The sequence below is a fragment of the Lampetra planeri genome, chromosome 33, assembly GCF_965212315.1.
Source record: "Lampetra planeri chromosome 33, kcLamPlan1.2.h2, whole genome shotgun sequence".
In the NCBI taxonomy this organism is placed as follows: domain Eukaryota; kingdom Metazoa; phylum Chordata; class Hyperoartia; order Petromyzontiformes; family Petromyzontidae; genus Lampetra; species Lampetra planeri.
The window spans coordinates 4,721,293-4,739,394 of NC_136139.1; the positions used below are offsets into that span (position 1 = coordinate 4,721,293).

At 50.6% G+C, this 18,102-nt stretch overlaps 1 protein-coding gene across 2 annotated transcripts in view; it reads right to left on the bottom strand.

The window, feature by feature from the left end:
• Positions 1–18,102, bottom strand: part of CCDC88A (coiled-coil and HOOK domain protein 88A) — a 74,294-nt gene that overhangs the window by 30,481 nt on the left and 25,711 nt on the right. For both annotated transcript variants that reach the window (XM_078610035.1, XM_078610034.1), the window contains exons 4-8: positions 8,641–8,710; positions 3,369–3,427; positions 3,099–3,182; positions 1,272–1,412; positions 232–434 (exon numbers count right to left, since the gene is read on the bottom strand). In XM_078610035.1, the coding sequence (XP_078466161.1) occupies positions 232–434; positions 1,272–1,412; positions 3,099–3,182; positions 3,369–3,427; positions 8,641–8,710 (557 nt within the window). The remainder of the gene's footprint in view (positions 1–231; positions 435–1,271; positions 1,413–3,098; positions 3,183–3,368; positions 3,428–8,640; positions 8,711–18,102) is intronic.

The following is an 18,102-nucleotide window of genomic DNA, read 5'->3' on the forward strand; positions in this document are numbered from 1 at the left end:
AAAACGTTCAACATACGTACATACATAAATTGTGGTGTCACCATAAATGACAAAAGCAAAGCATATGAAACATAAAGTGACAGCAATGAAGCAAAAGAGAAATCAGGCTATGCGGCTGTTCGGATACGCGACGTTGCACTGTATTGTACACCGAGAAGGGGAAGCATTTGATGGAACAGGGGAACAGGCGTTGGGGCGAGCCGCTCCAGGCCCCTGGCCATCTCCACTCACAGCTCCTGGCGGACGCGCCGGCACTTGGCCTTGGTGTCGGCGAGCTCCACCGCGAGGTGCTGCCGGTTGTCGATGGGCGACAGGCGGACGTGGGCCGACGGCGAGGGAGCCCGCTCCGGCCCGCTGGGTGAAGACGTCTCCAGCTTCCCGTGCTGCAGCTGCTGCTGGAGGTGGTCTCGCTCTTGGGCCAGCTCCACGATCATCTGAGAGGAGAGGCATCGGCGGACAGCCCCGAAGTTAAAAGGCGCCGGTCATTTGGTTGATGGAAAAGCGGTCGGATTGAATTTGAATTAGAAATAGTTTTAGGGGTGTCAGTCGCTCACAACTTGCAGGCCTGCGGTGTAGATGACATTTAATAGGCAGGCAATGATCCACTTGCATCGAACGATTCGGATTCATTACTTGGTTGGAGAATGTATTCTTTGTTTTGGATAATTTTTATTCCTCTGATGCACCAACTCCATTCCCTTAAAGATAATATTTGCATCGAGTATAACACGCACAAATCGTGATTGGTGATCCGAACACGTGCAACTTGACGCACACGTCGCGACTGTTACGATCGCTTTTCATTAAAAGTTCGTTACACACCTACCGTCAGAATTCACAATTGGTCTTGACCTTTCACCTGCATGCATATACGTGTGTATGTATGTTAGACGTCTTTGGCACCGCATGTAGCCAATCGTGTGAGTTGGAGGTGCGGGAAAAGGCAACAAACTAAACACAAAAAGCAGTTGTAAAGAATTGAGTTTTCAATTTAGAACCTCAATTACAAAACAATAATAATAAGACATGTATATATGTACTTTGTTGAACTTCTTTTGCACCGTACATAGCCAACCGTGCAAATCGGGGGTGCGGGAAAGGACAACAAACTAAACACAAAAGGCAGCTCCAAAGAAATGACCTGAACAGTGATCCCGTGAACTCCGTATCTCAGTTGGCTCCTCTCCGGCTCACCCCCCTCCATGCCCCAGCACTAGCCCCCCCCTCCTCTCCGCGCCCCCCCCCCCCCAGCCCCCCCAACAACGCATCACCTGCGAGAACTTGTCGCGCTCGTCGACGAGCCGGCGCAGGTTGTAGACCATGCCGTGCGTCAGCGCGTACAGATCCTCGGGTACCACCTCCGTCACATGCATCCACTGCATGTCCAGGATGTTCTCCTGGCTCTGCGTGACCTGTGGTGGCGGAAGATCACCCACCCCCCCCCCCCACACACGTGTTGGTGTGCGCACGTGTGTGTGTGTGTGTGTGTGAAGGTGTTCGCTAACAGCACTTGCCCCAACAGTCTGTGTCAGGCTATATGGGGGTTCTTTGTCTTTGTATGTGTGTGTATGTGGGGCCTGGCCGGGCACAGGCGCCGTGGTGACGTCACCGTCACTTAGTTGCGTATGACGGGTATTGGTATGTAGGCAGCGGTGGTGTAGCGATTAGCGCGCTGCACTACGAACCTGGCGACCAGAGTTCGATTCCCGCTCAAGGCCAACACCAATGATGGTTATCTGAACCGGTCCTGGGCCTCCCCTAGGCTGACTCAGCCTCAAATGAGTACCTTGTGCGATGTGAAAACATTGCCAATAGGGAGACAAAGGCGGCCGGATGCGGTGCTGGCCACCTACCCCATCGTGTGCTGTGGCGGCCTTCATAGGTGCTCGCTAACAGCACTTTCCCTAAAAGTCTCTTAAGGCTATATGGGGGATCTTTGTCTTCATTGTATGTGGGGAGCAGTGCTGCAGTGGTTAGTGCTCTGCTCTACGGATCCAGCGGACCAGTGTTCTATTCCTGTTCAGTGGCGAATATCTGAACTTGTCCTGGGCCTCCCTTAGGTCGACTCGGCCTCAAATGAGTAAGTGGTATGGTGTTTAGCCATCAGCACAGGGAAGACAAAGGTGGCCCGGCCACCAGACTGCGATTCTCAGCCACGGCAAACATCAATAGTGATCGATATCGGAATAATTATCGTGGTGAAGTATGGTCAAAACAAACCCACACGGCCAACGCGGCATGAGAAGGCATTCATCCAATAGTGCATTGCCAAAGGGCCGTCGCATTTTATTATTATTAATTAATATTGTTGTTGTTAGGTTAACGAATGAAACAAACAATGGCAAGGAAAAACCGCGAGGGCTCGGCCGCATGCATAATGCAAGCGCCGGGGGCGCCATGCTCAGGCACCGTCGGCATTTTTCCGACATTTACCGCAGCGCCACGCCAAGGGAGGAAGGAGGAGGTAGAAAAAAAACCCACCGTGGAAAGCGGCGCGCCAAGCTTTGTGCCGCACGAGGCGGACAACCGGCATTAGAACTAAAAAAAATAAACCCTGAAAGTGCCCTCGAGTCAGCGGAGGGCCGAGGAGGCAATTACGGGGCCCCGTCATCGTCGCGCTAAGTGCAGCCCGAGGACGAATAAACGCAGAGAGGGAAAAAGAGGGGAGGGGGGTGGAGAGAAGTGGTGGTGCGTGGCCCGGTCTACACCACAACACCCATCCGGTGCAACAATTCAACGATTCGTATCGATTCTTAAGCTCACAAAAAATGTGGTTAGCGCAATACGCAAGTAAGCCGAGAGGACATGAGTTTTATTCCTGGCCACGGCTGGCATCGGTGGTGAGTGTTGTTTGAATTTAAGGTCCTGGTCAGTCCCTTCACCAACCCGCCATTGACCAGCAAGGTGAAGTATGGTCAAACAACCTCCCAAGCGTGATACGGTGTGGGCGAGGCCTTCGTTCAGGAGGGGATTGTAAAGGGCCGTAAATTATTATTATTGTTGTAAATCAATCAATAAAGATTGATTGATCATTATTGTCAATGTCTGCCACGAACGGAATAATCCGGAAAGGAATAGTCTGCAGCGTGCATTCTCACCTCTTTGATGTGCGCGACGATCGCCGCCTGGGTGTTGATGTCTAGTTCCTTGATTTTCTCGATGTGCTTCTCCTTTTTCTCACACTTCATACGAACGACACGTCAACGACACGTCAATAACAGCACGTCAACGACAAAACAACAACACATCAAGCCTCCGAACCGCGATGCGGCCCGATTTGATCCGCGAGAGTTTGTTGAAAGAAAATCGTGGAAGGGACGATCGCGACCGAGAGCGTACGACATGGGCGGCGCACGCCAGTTCCTCACCTGCACAGCGCAGCCCAGAATGAGCAGCAGCAACTTCTTCAGCTCCAGAATGCTCTTCTCTGAAGAAGAAAAGCACGAGGAATAAAAATCATGCACGCGGACGGATTCTCTTCACGACATCCGACAACGACGCGTTCCCGCCCCCCACCACGGGAGTTATTTAAGCGACATTAATGATGTTAGCCTTCAAGCTTGCATGGACGAGATGACGTCACACACGGTTCATACGAATCGACAAACGTAGCTTCTCACACGTGCGACTCGGCGCGTGTCTGGCGAGTAAGGGGGTGTGACATTTCAACTCTAACCCCACGTCCCCGCCCCACGAATGCCCAAGCATCAGCAATTCCACAAGTACATTGTCACGATTCATGGTGGCGATTCGAATTCCAGAACTGATTCTCTATCGAGACACTGCGCTGAATGTGGTGACCTCCCGTGTCTGCAAGGGTCACATGATCCCGCTGCACGTGCCACGCTTGCATTCTCTCGCACACAATTCAATGGGAGTATTGTGGAGCTTATTGGGAATACAAATGCATTGATCGGCGGTGAATCGACTCACCATTAGAAGCATACAGGTTTGACAGGTGGACCAGCATCTGTTTCTGAAAATCAATATCTACGATGGAACGGGGCAGACAGACTGTTGACGATCGTAGGCGGATGAAACAAGGTCAGGGGGTGAATTGCGCTGGGAAAGTAGGTCTGAGGATCCCCCCCGCCCCACACCCCTCCCACCCCCCCCACCTCCTTTCGGGCATTTGCGCTGTCAACACGGCCTCGGAAATTGGGACAACCCCTGTGATGAGTGAACGCTGCCCCCTCCTTCTCGGGGCCAGGCTTCACTCGAGTCCGCTCGTCGTGTTGAAAACCGCTCGACGACTAATAGGTCACACACACACACAGCGCTCTTACAGATTTCATGCAAACCGAAGAAGCAACCCACGAAATAGAGGGCTGTTTAGGAGATACAAATGAGGCTTTAGAAATCTGTAAAACCTCATTGGCTAAAAAAATGTATAAATTAAGTCAGACATGCCATTATACAAATCTTGTGATATCACCGCGATGACGTTGTATTAAAATGTGCGCACGTGACAGCAGTACGGTGTCATAATGATGGACTTGAGCAAACAATTAATTAGTTTTGTTTCTCATTAACAACCCAGGGTACAACATCATTTGTCACTGACGTCAGCTGTGGCTGGGAATCAAACTCGGGTTGGCGGCTTCGTCATAGCGATAATTCCTACACCACGGCCTCTCCACCCCGACGGTTTTTAATTTGCTCATTCGTTATCATCCTGCTTCGGAGATGAATTTTGCAAGGACCATTGCTTCATTGCATTCGAGCAAATCTGCATATCTGCAGAGGACGGCGATTCTCTCTCTCTCCCTCTGTCTCTCTCCCTGTCGGCAAACGCGGCTCTCACGCGAACTCGCGAGCACGCGCCACCGCTCTGGTGTGCCGAGCCGGATTAAAACGCACGACAACGGCAGCAGCAGCGGCGATGGCGGTGATGGGTGCGGTCACTGCGGCAGTCGTGTCTGGAAAATGGCCTACATTAGCCGATGAGCGAAATGCGACATGACGGAACCACTTTCCGAAAGTGCTCGGGCGCACACAAGGCGCAAGCAGCAGAGCCGTCCGCCCGCTTGATGGCGACCGAGCGAGGACAGGGCGAGCGCGGGGCGAACGCCTCTTTGAAAACGAGCCAGATCTGCAACAATTCAATACAACTGCGTTCATTTCCGTAATATGATTCATTTGTCAAGTAATTTTTAGGATTCTGGAAGAGAGACCATAATTATGTATGTCAAACTTCTTTCGCACAGTACGTATCCAACCCCGTGCTAATCGGAGGTGTGGGGGAAGGACAACAAACTAAACACAAAAAGCAGTTCAAGAAATAAATTTGCAATCTAGATTTAAAAGTGCCGAGATCCAGTGTCTTCCTAATATTGGAGGGATGAGCATTCCAGACGGCCGCAGGAGGGCATCTGAAAGTGCACGATGCAGTGACCATCTTTGTTTGATGGCCAGCAAAAAGCTGCTGCGAGGATGACCAGAGTTGGCATGATGGTTTATGCTCCTTGACGAGATCAGAATGGTATTGTGGTTCACTTGTGGCAAGCACTTTGTGTGTAAGGAGTGCGGCCTTAGAATATAAATGAATTATGAGAAGAGTTCTGTGATAAATACTCATCATCGTCATAATAATAATCTATGATCTATCCAAGACTGGATGAAGGCCGTCACCATCTCCTCTCTTAGTCTTGCAATGCAAATAACACAGCTAAGCTCCTTCGCCCAAGCGGACTCCATCTCTCCGGTCAACGTTCACTTGAGCGTCTCACTCCTTTGACTTCCACTCTGAAATTAGTCTCGACCACCGGCGATGATCTCTTCACGTGACGTGTCCTGCTCAAGCCCACTTACTTTTCCTAACAAACAACGTGATTTTTGTTCTCTACGACAAATACCGCACAGATGTAAAAACAAATATGAGCAGGACTCAGTGCCGTCTCCAGGTATAAATACGTTTTATTCCACCAGCCTACCCACTTTCCAGATCAATATTATCAAACAGCATTTGTTTAAGCGAGCACACGGGTTACTGGTTTCATAGCACAGTGCGCTAACCAATGCACCACCGCTCTAGCTGGTGGCGCAAGAAAATTAATTTCAGTGGTCTCAGGTTGTGCGTTACAGCCCAGCTGTTTGGCTTAATTTGACGCCCCATCCCCGTGCACTTATCATAAACACGAGCAACCGCACCGCCAACGATATTAGGGTCGTTCGTTACCATGGTGCAATTGCAGCGGCAAAAAAATAAAAACTGGTTAAGTGTGAATTGTTGGAAAACTACGTCGTGCCGTTAAATAAAAGGCATGCTTTGTCGCACGTCACAAAAAGCATCGCTCATTTACGCGTCCTACGAAAGGGATTTCTTGATCGCAATATTCGTCCGCACGATGGCGAATATTGACCGCCGTGCCATCTGTTGCTAAAGGTCGGCAGGCACGTGCAGGATTAAATATGGCGGGCGGACGGGCGGGCGGGCAGGCGGCCGTTCTGCCACGCCGCCTTCCGCTGCTGCCGACATCGAAAACAAAATTAAATTTAAAAAGCACTTTGGGATTTGCTGAGCTCTGCTCACGAGCACTGATTTGAGTTTAATTCGGTCATTTGACTGTGTGCTGTAGCGGTCAAATGCAGACCCTTTGCTGCCCGGTTTAAATGAGACAAACATTGAATTGATGCAATAACCATTCCTTGCCTAGAAAGTGCGGGAAAAAAGTACAATCTTTTGACAGCAATTTAGAAACATTCTTTTAGATTATTTTGCTGCTATTAATGTCCACATGATAAGCCACTTTGTTGAGTTATCATTTGGGCTTCTGAAAAATAAGCTAATAGCTTAGTGGGCTTTACCTGATCAGAAAAAAAATTGTTTAGTTTAATTTGGAAATATTTTTACCAAGTGATTTGTTTACCTTTTCTATACTCCTATCGTGTTTTTGTCCCGTTTATTGTAGTAACGTTCTGACCTGCCCCGACCTGGACATTCGTTGAAAAATAGCTTTATGGCTGGTTGGATTCCCCCAGTATAAATAAATATTCCGATTCCGATTTCTGAAGACTGCATTAGTGATTTTTTTTTAGGCCGACACACTTTCCAGCTAAGGATAATAGGTGGTTCACTGCACAGGGGAGACAGAATGTTTTGCCTTCATAAGGACTCATCTGTGAGTCAAAGCAGGTAACAATTCCCCCCACCCTCACGATTCAGAGCAGCAAAGCAATTCAACAACTGAATAATTATTCTCTTGATTTTTTCCCTATATCGTTTGTAATCATTCTTGTTGTTCCCCTGTCTGCTTTTAAACATGGCACGATCGTCCAAATTCCACCCTTTGTAAATAGTCAATTCTCACGGGCCCGATTAAACGTGAGTATTGCGAACATAGGCAATCCTCTTAAATAGACGAAACGGTGCATCGTCGCACGCTAATCAGCGAGCCATGGCCGAGTCTTTCGTCGTGACAAAGACAACCGAGAGACCAGTCTCTCTCTATTCAGCAGCATTGATCTTCCATCTTCAATCAACCCACTGACAGAGGTTACCTTGCAACCCAGCGGCCGCGTGATCGATGCCTCTCAAGGCCCCCGTGGCAACCGGGCCTCGCTGCCAGAAAAGGGTTAAACGGAGAAATGTGGGGCAGTTGGGGGGGGGGGGGAGTGGGGCTACAGACGCGCAGCCACTCGCGTGAAGGTCACGCCGGCGCACGGACGGCTCGAGGTGCTGGATTTTTATATTTTTTTTTATCTCTGCGGCTACCGCCACGCCGGTGGCCCGACGTTCAATAGCGGCCCCAGGGATCCAAATCACATGAGGATCCCACCACTGCCCCCAGCCCCCTCTGTCGCCGTTCAGATTTCAAAAGCCGCGGAAATGTGTCGCAGAGAGAGGGAGAGCGCGCGGGAATATGATACACTCGACTTCTATTGCAATTATCCATTTACCCAGGGAGTCCTGGGTTCCTTTGCCCGTTTGAAATATTTGGATAGTTCCCTCTGAAATATTTTTTCACGTTGGTAGAGTGGCCGCAGAAAACCACAATGCCAACGAGCGGAGAGAACACCCTAACGCCGACTGCACAGAGAGGCGAAACCATATGGTGTAGTTTACGGCGCCGTGGGGTTTTAAACGATTAAATATTTGCGACAGTTTTTTTACGGCTTCTGCTCTTAACATTAAAATTAGATTTGCACGCGAGCGAGCTGGAACAGGCGTGCACCCGCCGCCACATTTAACGCCATCTTCATAGTGTTCCTGTTGTAATTTATATCAAGGAAATCTGTTTTTTTTTGTTAAATCTTTATTGACTTTATCAGTCCACATCTCTAACCAATTTCTACTAACTTGAGAATGTTTTAAATGATGGATATACTGTTTACATTTATGAGAACTGAAAAACACATTTTGGGGCAACAGAGAGCAGTGTAGCAAAATCCACTGTTGTACTGCACTTCTATGTACCGCGCCTTCACCAACCCGAAAACGGGCAACGTGATGAAATATCCTCAAATAACGAGCCGCACGGAATGGGTTGGAGGGAGGCCCGCATTCACTTCCGATTGGCGTGGTTGGCTACTTGCGAAAGAAGTCCAACATGCATACATACGTCCAGCAGTGGATTGAGCAAAAGGGTCGCGCGTGCACATGTATGGAGTGGGACGGTGGGCGAGCAGCAGAGGCCGTACCGGAGAAGGGGTCGCGAGCCAGGGTCAGCACGTGGGGTGGCATCATGATTATCAGCTGCTGCAGGGTGTCCTGCAAAAAAAACACACACAGCAACAAGGGGGTCAAAGGGCATCCGCGGGCATCAACCCACGGGTGGCACGCTCGGCGCTTAAAAATACTCCCCCACCCCCGCCCCAAAAACGTCGCGTTACTTTGTATGGTATTACGTTACTACAGACATATGTTAATCCACCTGCTGGACGAAATCCTCGACATGCCACGTTGGTCATACTTCAACCCAAGATGGTCACAATGGCAGGCTGGTGAAGGCAGGTGGGTGGGTGGGGGACCGAGGAATGGTTCGGACCTCACTTGCCACCGATGTTAGCCGTGGCCAGGAAGCAAATTCTGGTTGCCAAGTTCAAAGCTTAGTTCGCTCGCCATTGCACCGCCCAAGCATAAACACTGTAATTAGTGATACAAATGTATACGGATATATCTATCGTGGGGTGAATAATGTAATTTAATTGCAGTATAAATAACTGTAAGACTGGATGAGCAGCAAACTGTAGTGTGTCTAACGAATCAACAACTCACTGACGAATATCGACTCTCACTCTCACGACACGTGCATCAAATCGCATGTCTCGATAGTTTTTCAATTCGTATGTTGCGCACCAGGTTCATGTGACCCCTGCGACCACTAGAGGCGCTACCATTCACACGTAACACTCGTAAAACAGAAAGCACAGTTGTTTCTCTCAACGTCTCCCGCTACCGAACGCTCGCACACGCAATACGGATATCTCAGACTGGAAACTCAGTTGGGCTCTCCTGCCATGCTTTATCGTGGGGTAATCGGTCACCGGAATCATTGTCTCCACAAATCCAGAGACGAAGAAGAAGAAGAAATGAAATCGGATGGTGGGATACTGTCAGGGCAGATCTTGGAGGTCGTCGTACGTCTACTTTGCAGCAGCTGCGGTTATCTGGTGGAGGGTAGGGAGCGTTGGCGACGAGGTGCGGTGGCAGTGGCGGTGGTGGCAGCATCAATGAATGGCTTTGGAAAGAAACACATCTCGATCTTGATGCAGTTCTTGGTCGGGGGAAAAAAAAAACCGATTCTTTCATTGAATCACTACCCGGAATCAGAACAATTCATCACATCGCTAGGTGGCGGGGGGTGTATATAAAGTAGTTCCACCTCTAGTCCACTGTAAAGACTCGGCAAGTAGTGAGATGAAGAGCTCTGCGATCGCCCCCCTCTACCAAAGGTCACCTCCTTCAGCCACAAGCGCCGCGACCGCGGTTCCTTCATTACTTCTCACTCTCCCCGTCATTCGTTTCTTTCGGGCCGATTGTTTCCCCCGTCGCTGCTGCCGGGGCTCCGAGCAAGCTTCAGGGCCGAGCGCGCTGCCAAAAGACCAGGCTTTTGAGAGCTCTGGGCGCCCCCGCGATATTTATAGCTGCACAGGAATGCTGTGGCGGCAGCGCTCGAGTTAATTGTCCTGTTCACACGAGTGTTGAAAAAAAAAACTGCCAAGACAAATTAAAACTCAGGGATGGACTCGGCGAGCCCCATGCTGTGGGGCTACATTACGGGCAGCAGAGAGTAGTGAAGCGAAATCCACTGTTGCACTGTACTTCTATGTACCCTGCCTTCACCAACCCGCACCGACCGGGGTGGTGAACTATGGTCATGCAACTCCCCATGGACCGTAATGTATGGAGAGGTCCTCTAGCAGTGGATTGACAAATGCCAGCACAAGCTATGTGTTGGTACATGTGGCATGGACGAAAGAATATTCTCATGTTGTGATGCCAAATATCAGTGACAAAGGAAACGCTCACAGCAGGGACACCTCGATTCATATCGATGCTTAAGCTCACGAGATACACGCGTTGAATCGAGTAAGAATCGACGTTTTGGTAGATTTGTTTACAATTTATGTCATGGCCTGATGCCACCCCTGCAGCCACTCGAAGCGTGACCATCCACAGCCACTTTGGGGAACATCTTTTCTTCCTGAACCGAATCGCAACAATTGATGGAATCGGGCGGATGGGGTGGTGAGGCAATCATAACACCCCTCATTTCCAGAGCTAATCATCTGTGACGCTGGGGACACCGCACCAGCTCGCTGGGCTTGCTCGCTCACACAGCTCCTGGATTAGCGTTGCTCTGTGCCTGTGATCCTGGGAGGGGAGGCTAATCCGGAGAACGGGCGGGTAGCCAGTGGCATGGCGGCGAGGAGGAGGAGAGAGATTCCACCGAGAGGAATGCAACTCCGGTCTCCCCTTGCTGCGATGCTTGTTGACAAGCGGCCACACAAAGGGGCAGCGTGATCTCCGAGCCTTTCTGTAACTATGCTTCTTTTGAATTAATGTTTTTTTTTTAATCTTCCTCCCTGGTCTGGGCCATTTCCTGCACCACCCGTGTGTCAGACCACCGACATTTCCGACAGAGTGCTGTCCTTGTTTGTTTGTAGAGCGGGGGTCCGAGCGATGGCCAACCGCGCGCGGTGATTCATTATCAGCGCTCGACAACAGGAAGCGGTGTCGCGAGAAGGATCGGTGATCAATGGTCAAGAATGTTTACGTGGCAGCCAAGAACGTGTCCGAGTGCTCGTGTTTACGCACCACACCAGGTAGTCATTTGAGGCCGAGTCAACCTAGGGGAGGCACAGGACCGGTTCAAATATTCACCAGGAATCGAACTCGGATAACCAGATTCGTAGCGTAGTGCGCTAAACACTAGGCTACAGGACAACATATAAAGAGCCTCCATTAAACCTTAACAGACCTGTTGGGGCGAGTGTTGTTAGCGAGCACCTATGAAGACCGACATGGCACACGAGGGGGTGGGTGGCCAACACCACGGCCGGCCACCTTTGTCTCCCTAGTGGCGATGTTTACACACCGCACCAGGTATGTGCTCATGAGAGGCTGTGTCGACCCTCAGGGAGGCCCACGGCCATGAACGGGATTTGTGCTCGGGTCGCCAGTTTCGTAGCGGAGCGTGCTAACCGCTGCACTACCGCTCCCAAAGATACCCTTACACACAAAGACATAAGTCTCCCATGCAGCCGCTAACATTGCCAGGATAAGTGCTGTGGGGCAAGCTCCTATTAAAGCTGGCACAGAACACAAGTCGCCAGCCGGGAGTGCACAATCCCAGAAACATTTTGATTTCAAATCCTGGCTGGGGGTTATCGACGTCAAACCATTATCACTCTAGGGTCGGTAAAATACATTCCACTTTGTGTGGGGAAGTCAATAGCGGTTGCCATTAGGATAGACTCGGCCTCACCACAGCAATGTGGATTTTCTACCGCTGGCTCAGGACTGTGAACAGATGAGCACCAATACCACCTCAACACTCGTTTTTGAGATGCTAATCACTTTGACAGAGCACAAGGAGGTGGTGAGGCCAGCATCACGCGCGGACACCCCACTCTTCCCCTAAGCAGAGTTGACCTGGGGAAGTTCCAGGACGTGTCCCGGATACCACTCGTCACCAAGGTTATCCGTGGCCGCGTCTCGAACTCTGGTCACTGGGTCGTGTAGCACAATGCACTGCCCGCTCCACACAATCAATTCACACAAAGACAAAGATCTCCCGTAAAGCCTGAACAGACTGTTGGGACAAGTGTCGTTAGCGAGCACCTATGAAAGCCGGCATGGCACACGAGGGAGTGGGTGGCCAACACCATGCCCGGCCGCCTTTGTCTCATTAGTGGCGACATTTACCCACCGCACCAGGTACTCATTTGAGGCTGAGTCGAACTAGGGGAGGCCCGGGACCGGTTCAGATAATCGTCACTGGTGTTGGCCGTGAGCGGGAATCGAACTCGGTTCACCGGGTCGTGTAGCACAATGCATTGCCCGCTCCACACAATCAATTCACACAGGCATACGCAAACAACTACACAACTCTGTAAACAGTAACAAGCATGGCTGCCTCCCACATGTTCTGTTTGGGAGGTGCAGGGAGATGGGTGATGTTTAACCTCCCGGCTGGGCGCGGTGGGTGTGGCTCTCAAGGCCTCCTCCTCCGCGTGGCGGCCAAGTTCAACTCGGCACGGATAAGGTGGGCCACATAAGATGGGTGCCGTCGCGGCTCGTTATTTTAATGAGTCAGGACGGTTCATCGGGAGGGTCCTGCCGTTTGGAGAGGCATGATTCGCTGCGGCTTAGAGCGGTGGCGCAGTGGTTTGCGCATTCCGCTAAGAATCCCTCTGACCAGACCCATAGCGGAATGCCACAAACCTGGTCCCCTAGCGTCAGCTGCGGCTGCCACTAACTTCGGCCACAGCTGACAGCTGACAGCTCCCCTCCTCCAACGAGTGCTGACCAGCGTGGTGAAGTATAGTCAAAGAGTAATAAATAGTAATATCCTTTAAATAACCAGCAGATTAGATATATAGACCCGTTCAGACACTGAAACGTCGCCTCTATTAAAATAAAGGGGTGGAACGGTGTGGCACAATGGCGAGCCAAAACTGCGCCGTCAACCCGGCCACCAAAGTTTGATTGTCAGCCGCGGCTATAACATTAGTGGCGAGCTCTATCAGAACCGATCCTGCTATTCCCTCCCCTTCACCAACCCACGCCGACCAGTGAAGGTCAAAGAACCCATGAGACCTGCACGGCACGGTAGGGTAGGGCCCTTATCCAGCAGTGGATTCACCAAATGGACAGATGTACGTTTGTACCACTGCAAATTCTATTGATTCCTAACACTATAAATGACGCATGTAAGAGAAAGGGGAAAAAATAACATGAACATCATTATCGGCCTGAAATATGGCAATTCGTCGAACAGTTATGCGTACGGCAATGATGCTGCTGGTTTTGCCAGAGAGGTTATCAAAACGCTGGCGGCACAAGCCCCCTCGTGCTCAGCGCTGGAATGAAAAGAGAATTTGTCCAAGGTGCTGTTGCAAGCAAAACACAGCCCAGGTATTATTGTGAGTCTCGGGCACTCTACACTCGGGCGAGCCTCTCCGGCAGAAAGAAAGCGCTATTATAATTATTAAAGGTAAACAAACCTCAGTGGCTTCACTAAGCCATGAAACGTTTCTCTTAAATGGAATGCCCAGTATGCGGCTGCTAAACAAAATAGTGTTTTAGTATTACTAGTATTACTTATATGGTCTCTGCGGGCTCCAGAATCGCGTGATTGTTCTGCGTGTTTATTAAGGGACCGCCGCGCTGGGAAGATTAACCTATAAAAACTACTTACTATTTTTTTAATTTTACCAGGTAAGGCCCACTGAGCTATAAAGCTCTTTGTCAGAAGCGACCTGGCCACAAATAAGAGCTCAATTAAGTGGCTTATCACGTGGAAGTTTATAGCAGCCAAAATACTCCTAAACGCGTCTTCTAAATGTGGAGGGAAAAACCAGAGGACCCGGAGAAAAATCCACACGACCACGGAGAGAACACGCAAACTCAAAATATACAGAAAGCGTCAAGGGTCGGATTGGAACCCACCGCCTCCTGTATACCAAGAGTGCTGATTAACATCTCGCCGCCGCAGCACCCCACAAAGGCACGAGGCCCGCGATCCTCCACGGCGGGCATCCAATGACCCTCACGGGGCCTTCGCTCCGGAGGAGAGGCCGCCGCTGCGATGGGACGGGCGAGGCCGGTGAGACACGCAAGCCTGTGACCCCAAACGCGACCCCAAACGCGACCCCACCCCCCCGATTGTCGTGGCGCTTTGTTGCGAGAGTCGCAAACCATGCTCCGCACTGCTTGGCAACGGCCCACGGGGACAGCAAGCGGAAAACCATAACACCACGCGCGTGATTCAGTTTCAAAACACACAAACACGCACGCACACACACACGTGCGCACGCACACACGCAGGCCGGTATACAGGTGTAGCCAGCGCAGCGGTGCTGGGCGATACGCAAGGGCACACTATCCAACATGCACAAAACCAGCACTGGCGACGATGAGCAGGTTTCCCCCGATACCGGCACCGCGATGCCGGACGTGCTGTACCGACATTGGGTACGCGTATAAACTATTCGGGTTATTGAATCGTGACGCAGGGCGGCCGTTAAAGCCCCCGTAAGCGCGCACAATGAATAACAGGTTCACTGAACATACCGCAAGGTATTTATTTTTACGGCAACTGCTAACACGGGGAAGATCGCGATGTTTCGGCCAAATGGCTTTCTTCAGGTGCGGCTCTTCGTGAGCGACAGCACAATCGCACAGGGGGATAATTAATTACCGCAGGATGCCTCTCAATTAAGACAAAAGCACACGGCAACGTCGCACCGATCGATCGTAACTGGGTGGGGGGGGGGTAGGGGGCGGAACTGAGCATCGGAATCGTCAAAGACACCGCTCCGCTGATGAATTATTTAACGAGCATACCTCATCATCAATACTGTCGTTAATAATTCATGCCGCCCCTCGCACAATACGACTGTTTTGTCGCGCTCGGCACATTGAGCATCATTTTCCTGTGTGTGCAGAATGTATCTCCTGTGTGAACAACTAAATTCCCGAGGCCTTTGCGTTAAAAGAAGGGAAACTGCCAGGTTTTTTCCTCAGCGCAAGCCACTGCTTGTCTTCCAAGCGACACAGGGCAGTGCTCACTTTATACACCTCGTAGACACGAGATCAATTCCAGTCCATGGCTAAAATCAGCAGCAAGTTATATCCGATCTAATTTCTGGCCACCTTTCCAACCTCTTCACCAACCCTGTCACTGCCCATCACGAATGACACAGCATGGGGAGGCCTTCATCCAGCAGTTGGTTGACAGAGAGACGTAAATTATTGTTATTTTAAGAGACATGATGGCGCGGTGGGTCGACCTCCCCCCCCCCGCACCATGACCTGTATTTGAACCCACGACCTTCCGACTGAAAATCGGGCGTTTTGCCCCCAAACACCGCCCCGGCCAGCTTTTGACAAAGGGCTCAGTGTGAAACATGGCGATTTCGTTTCATCACGACGTGCAAACACGTTTACACTCCTGTTGCTCCGAGACTCAAAGCCCAGTGGGGTTCATACAAACGAGAACTTCAGCTTGTGAGCAGCCAGTGAGCAGCCAGTGAGCAGTCTACAAGCAGCCATCTGGCTGTGAGTGAGCAGCGTGTCGCTCATGCCAATCACCTCCAGCAGCTCCCAGGAATTTTATTTTCGAACTATTCCACAACCCTGGTTTCTTTCCTGTCCGACAGCACGTCAGTCAGCACGCCGCGCCAGCTGTCCATCGTAATTAGCACTTACAGGAAACGCTCAAGGATTTTGTTGAATGTGTGTGTGTTTCGGATTGTTCAACGACTGATTTTTTGTCCTCTTTCATTCCTCCTCCCATCTTTCTTCTTTCGAGTTGGAGACTAAAGGGCAGCATTTGCTCGTCAAAAGTGAACAAGGGTTTGAGAAGAGAAGAGGGGCGAATGAAAGGGTTTTGCTATGAAAACCTTGCCATCAAAAGGTCTTTAGAGGCACGCTGTACACACACAAGTGTTACCCCCCCAACCCTCCTCCGAGCATCGGATCAAGAGTCGCCCTCTCCGGCAAACACTAGTGTGTGATCCTAAGCGTGTACATTTCTGCTCGCTGTTGTTTTTACTGTAGGCCCTGGGACTGCCGGGGTCATGGCGGCAGTGATCGCTGTACAAAATAATAAACCGAGTGGGGGGGGGGGCGGCGTTTGCTCGATACTCGCCCGGACCCTCGCCCGAACCCTCGCCCGGACGCTCGCTAAATTGGGTTAGGGAGACCGGAGGGAGAACGCAATCCAGACGAACACAATGGGTGCTGCTGTCTGCCTCAACAAAGCAGATCATCTGGATCAGATAAAGGGTGCTCGCAAAAAGAAAAGAAAAAGCCCAGAAATCAGATTTCGCTCCCTTTGGCTCGCCTAATGAGGCCAAGAAAGTTCAGTCGGGGCCGATATACACGTACGGCACAAGGTGTGGGAATCAATCTTGTGTGTGCGTGAGACATTCTCACGCACACTGTCCAGCAAATGGCTGGACAGCAACAGAGTAGGTTGCTGCTTAGCGTGTTATGAATCGTCGCGAGTCGGGGTTGCGTTCTTGTTTCTGGTTTGATCTTTGTCGCGTTGACTCGTTCATCGAATAGGAACGGTTTGCGTGATCTCCACATGTTGGAAATAACCCCAACTTACAGGCAAGGTGCAATGCGTGTTGCCGTGCACATAGGAATCAATTTTAACAGACGCATCGATAAACTATTATGCGCTTTATAACACCAGTGACGGGGGAATTGTTAACAGCTGTTCCCTTGAATGTACGCGCATTTCCTGGGTTCCATTGCCTTACTGTCACCTCCTTCCCCCTTATGATACCTGGTATATGCAGGCGGTCTCCCATCCAAGTACGAACCGGGAACAACCCCTGGTTATATTTTGACATATGATGGCACATTCAGGGTGCTTTGGTCTTGGATATCACAAAATCTCCTAGATGTGTGCTAAAGTGGAATGGAAGATGCTTCACAGATGAGAAAAATTCCTATGCAGAGAAGAAGAAGGCCTTCAGCCTGGACTTAAACAGGGGCAGGCAGTCGGCAGCACAGACAACAGGGGGAAAAGGAATTCCGAGACTGGAGGCGGCAGCAGCAGAGAAGGAGTGACCGCCCATTGAGCAGAGGTTGACTGCATAATTCGCAAAAATAAGTTCTGGTTGCTGGAGTGAGGAAAATACGTGTTGCGTTAAGTCAAAATAATCGGTAGCCACGCACTCCTACCTCCCCCACCGCCCACCCCTAACAACAACGACTGGAACAACGTCACATGAGCGATCGCGTTTTGGATCGAGTTTTGAGCGCAGAGTGGCGGCGGCCTCTGCTTGTTCAAACACATCTCCCCGAGCGAGGGCTCCATGAGGAGCGGGGTGGGGAAGCGTGAAATCAGAGCACTTAGAAAACCACCGCGATTCGCCGCCCGTGTTTGTCAGCGGCTCCGGCGGAGCCCGACGGACACAACACGCCAGAGGAATTCTTGGTACCGTTTACGACAAAAGTGGGGCACGCCTTTCAACGACGAGGGTAGCTTCTCCGTTACCAGGTCTCGTGATTAAAAAGGAAACTGTAGACCCGACGGACGAAGACCCAGTTTGGTAAAAACAAACTGCAGATTTTTTTTCCCCCAAAAACAGAACTCGCATTTATAAAACGCCGACGCTCCCGGGAACGCGTTTCCGAGCGGGTTCTTCTCCGTTACCGTCAACAGTGAGATTTAGATTTCATCGTCGTACAGTTCCCAAGAACCGTCCGTTCAAACAAAAAGATGGTGTTGGTTATTTGTAAGTAAAAAAAACCCCATAAAAACGCATAGTATAGGGTTTTTTGGGATAGATCGCGTAAATATTTATATTTTTTTACTTACAAATAACCGACGCGATCTAACTCAAAAAAACCTCTATTATGGATGTTATTGATCGCGAAAGCCTACCCGTTAAAAACCGCACCCACACAAAGGGAGC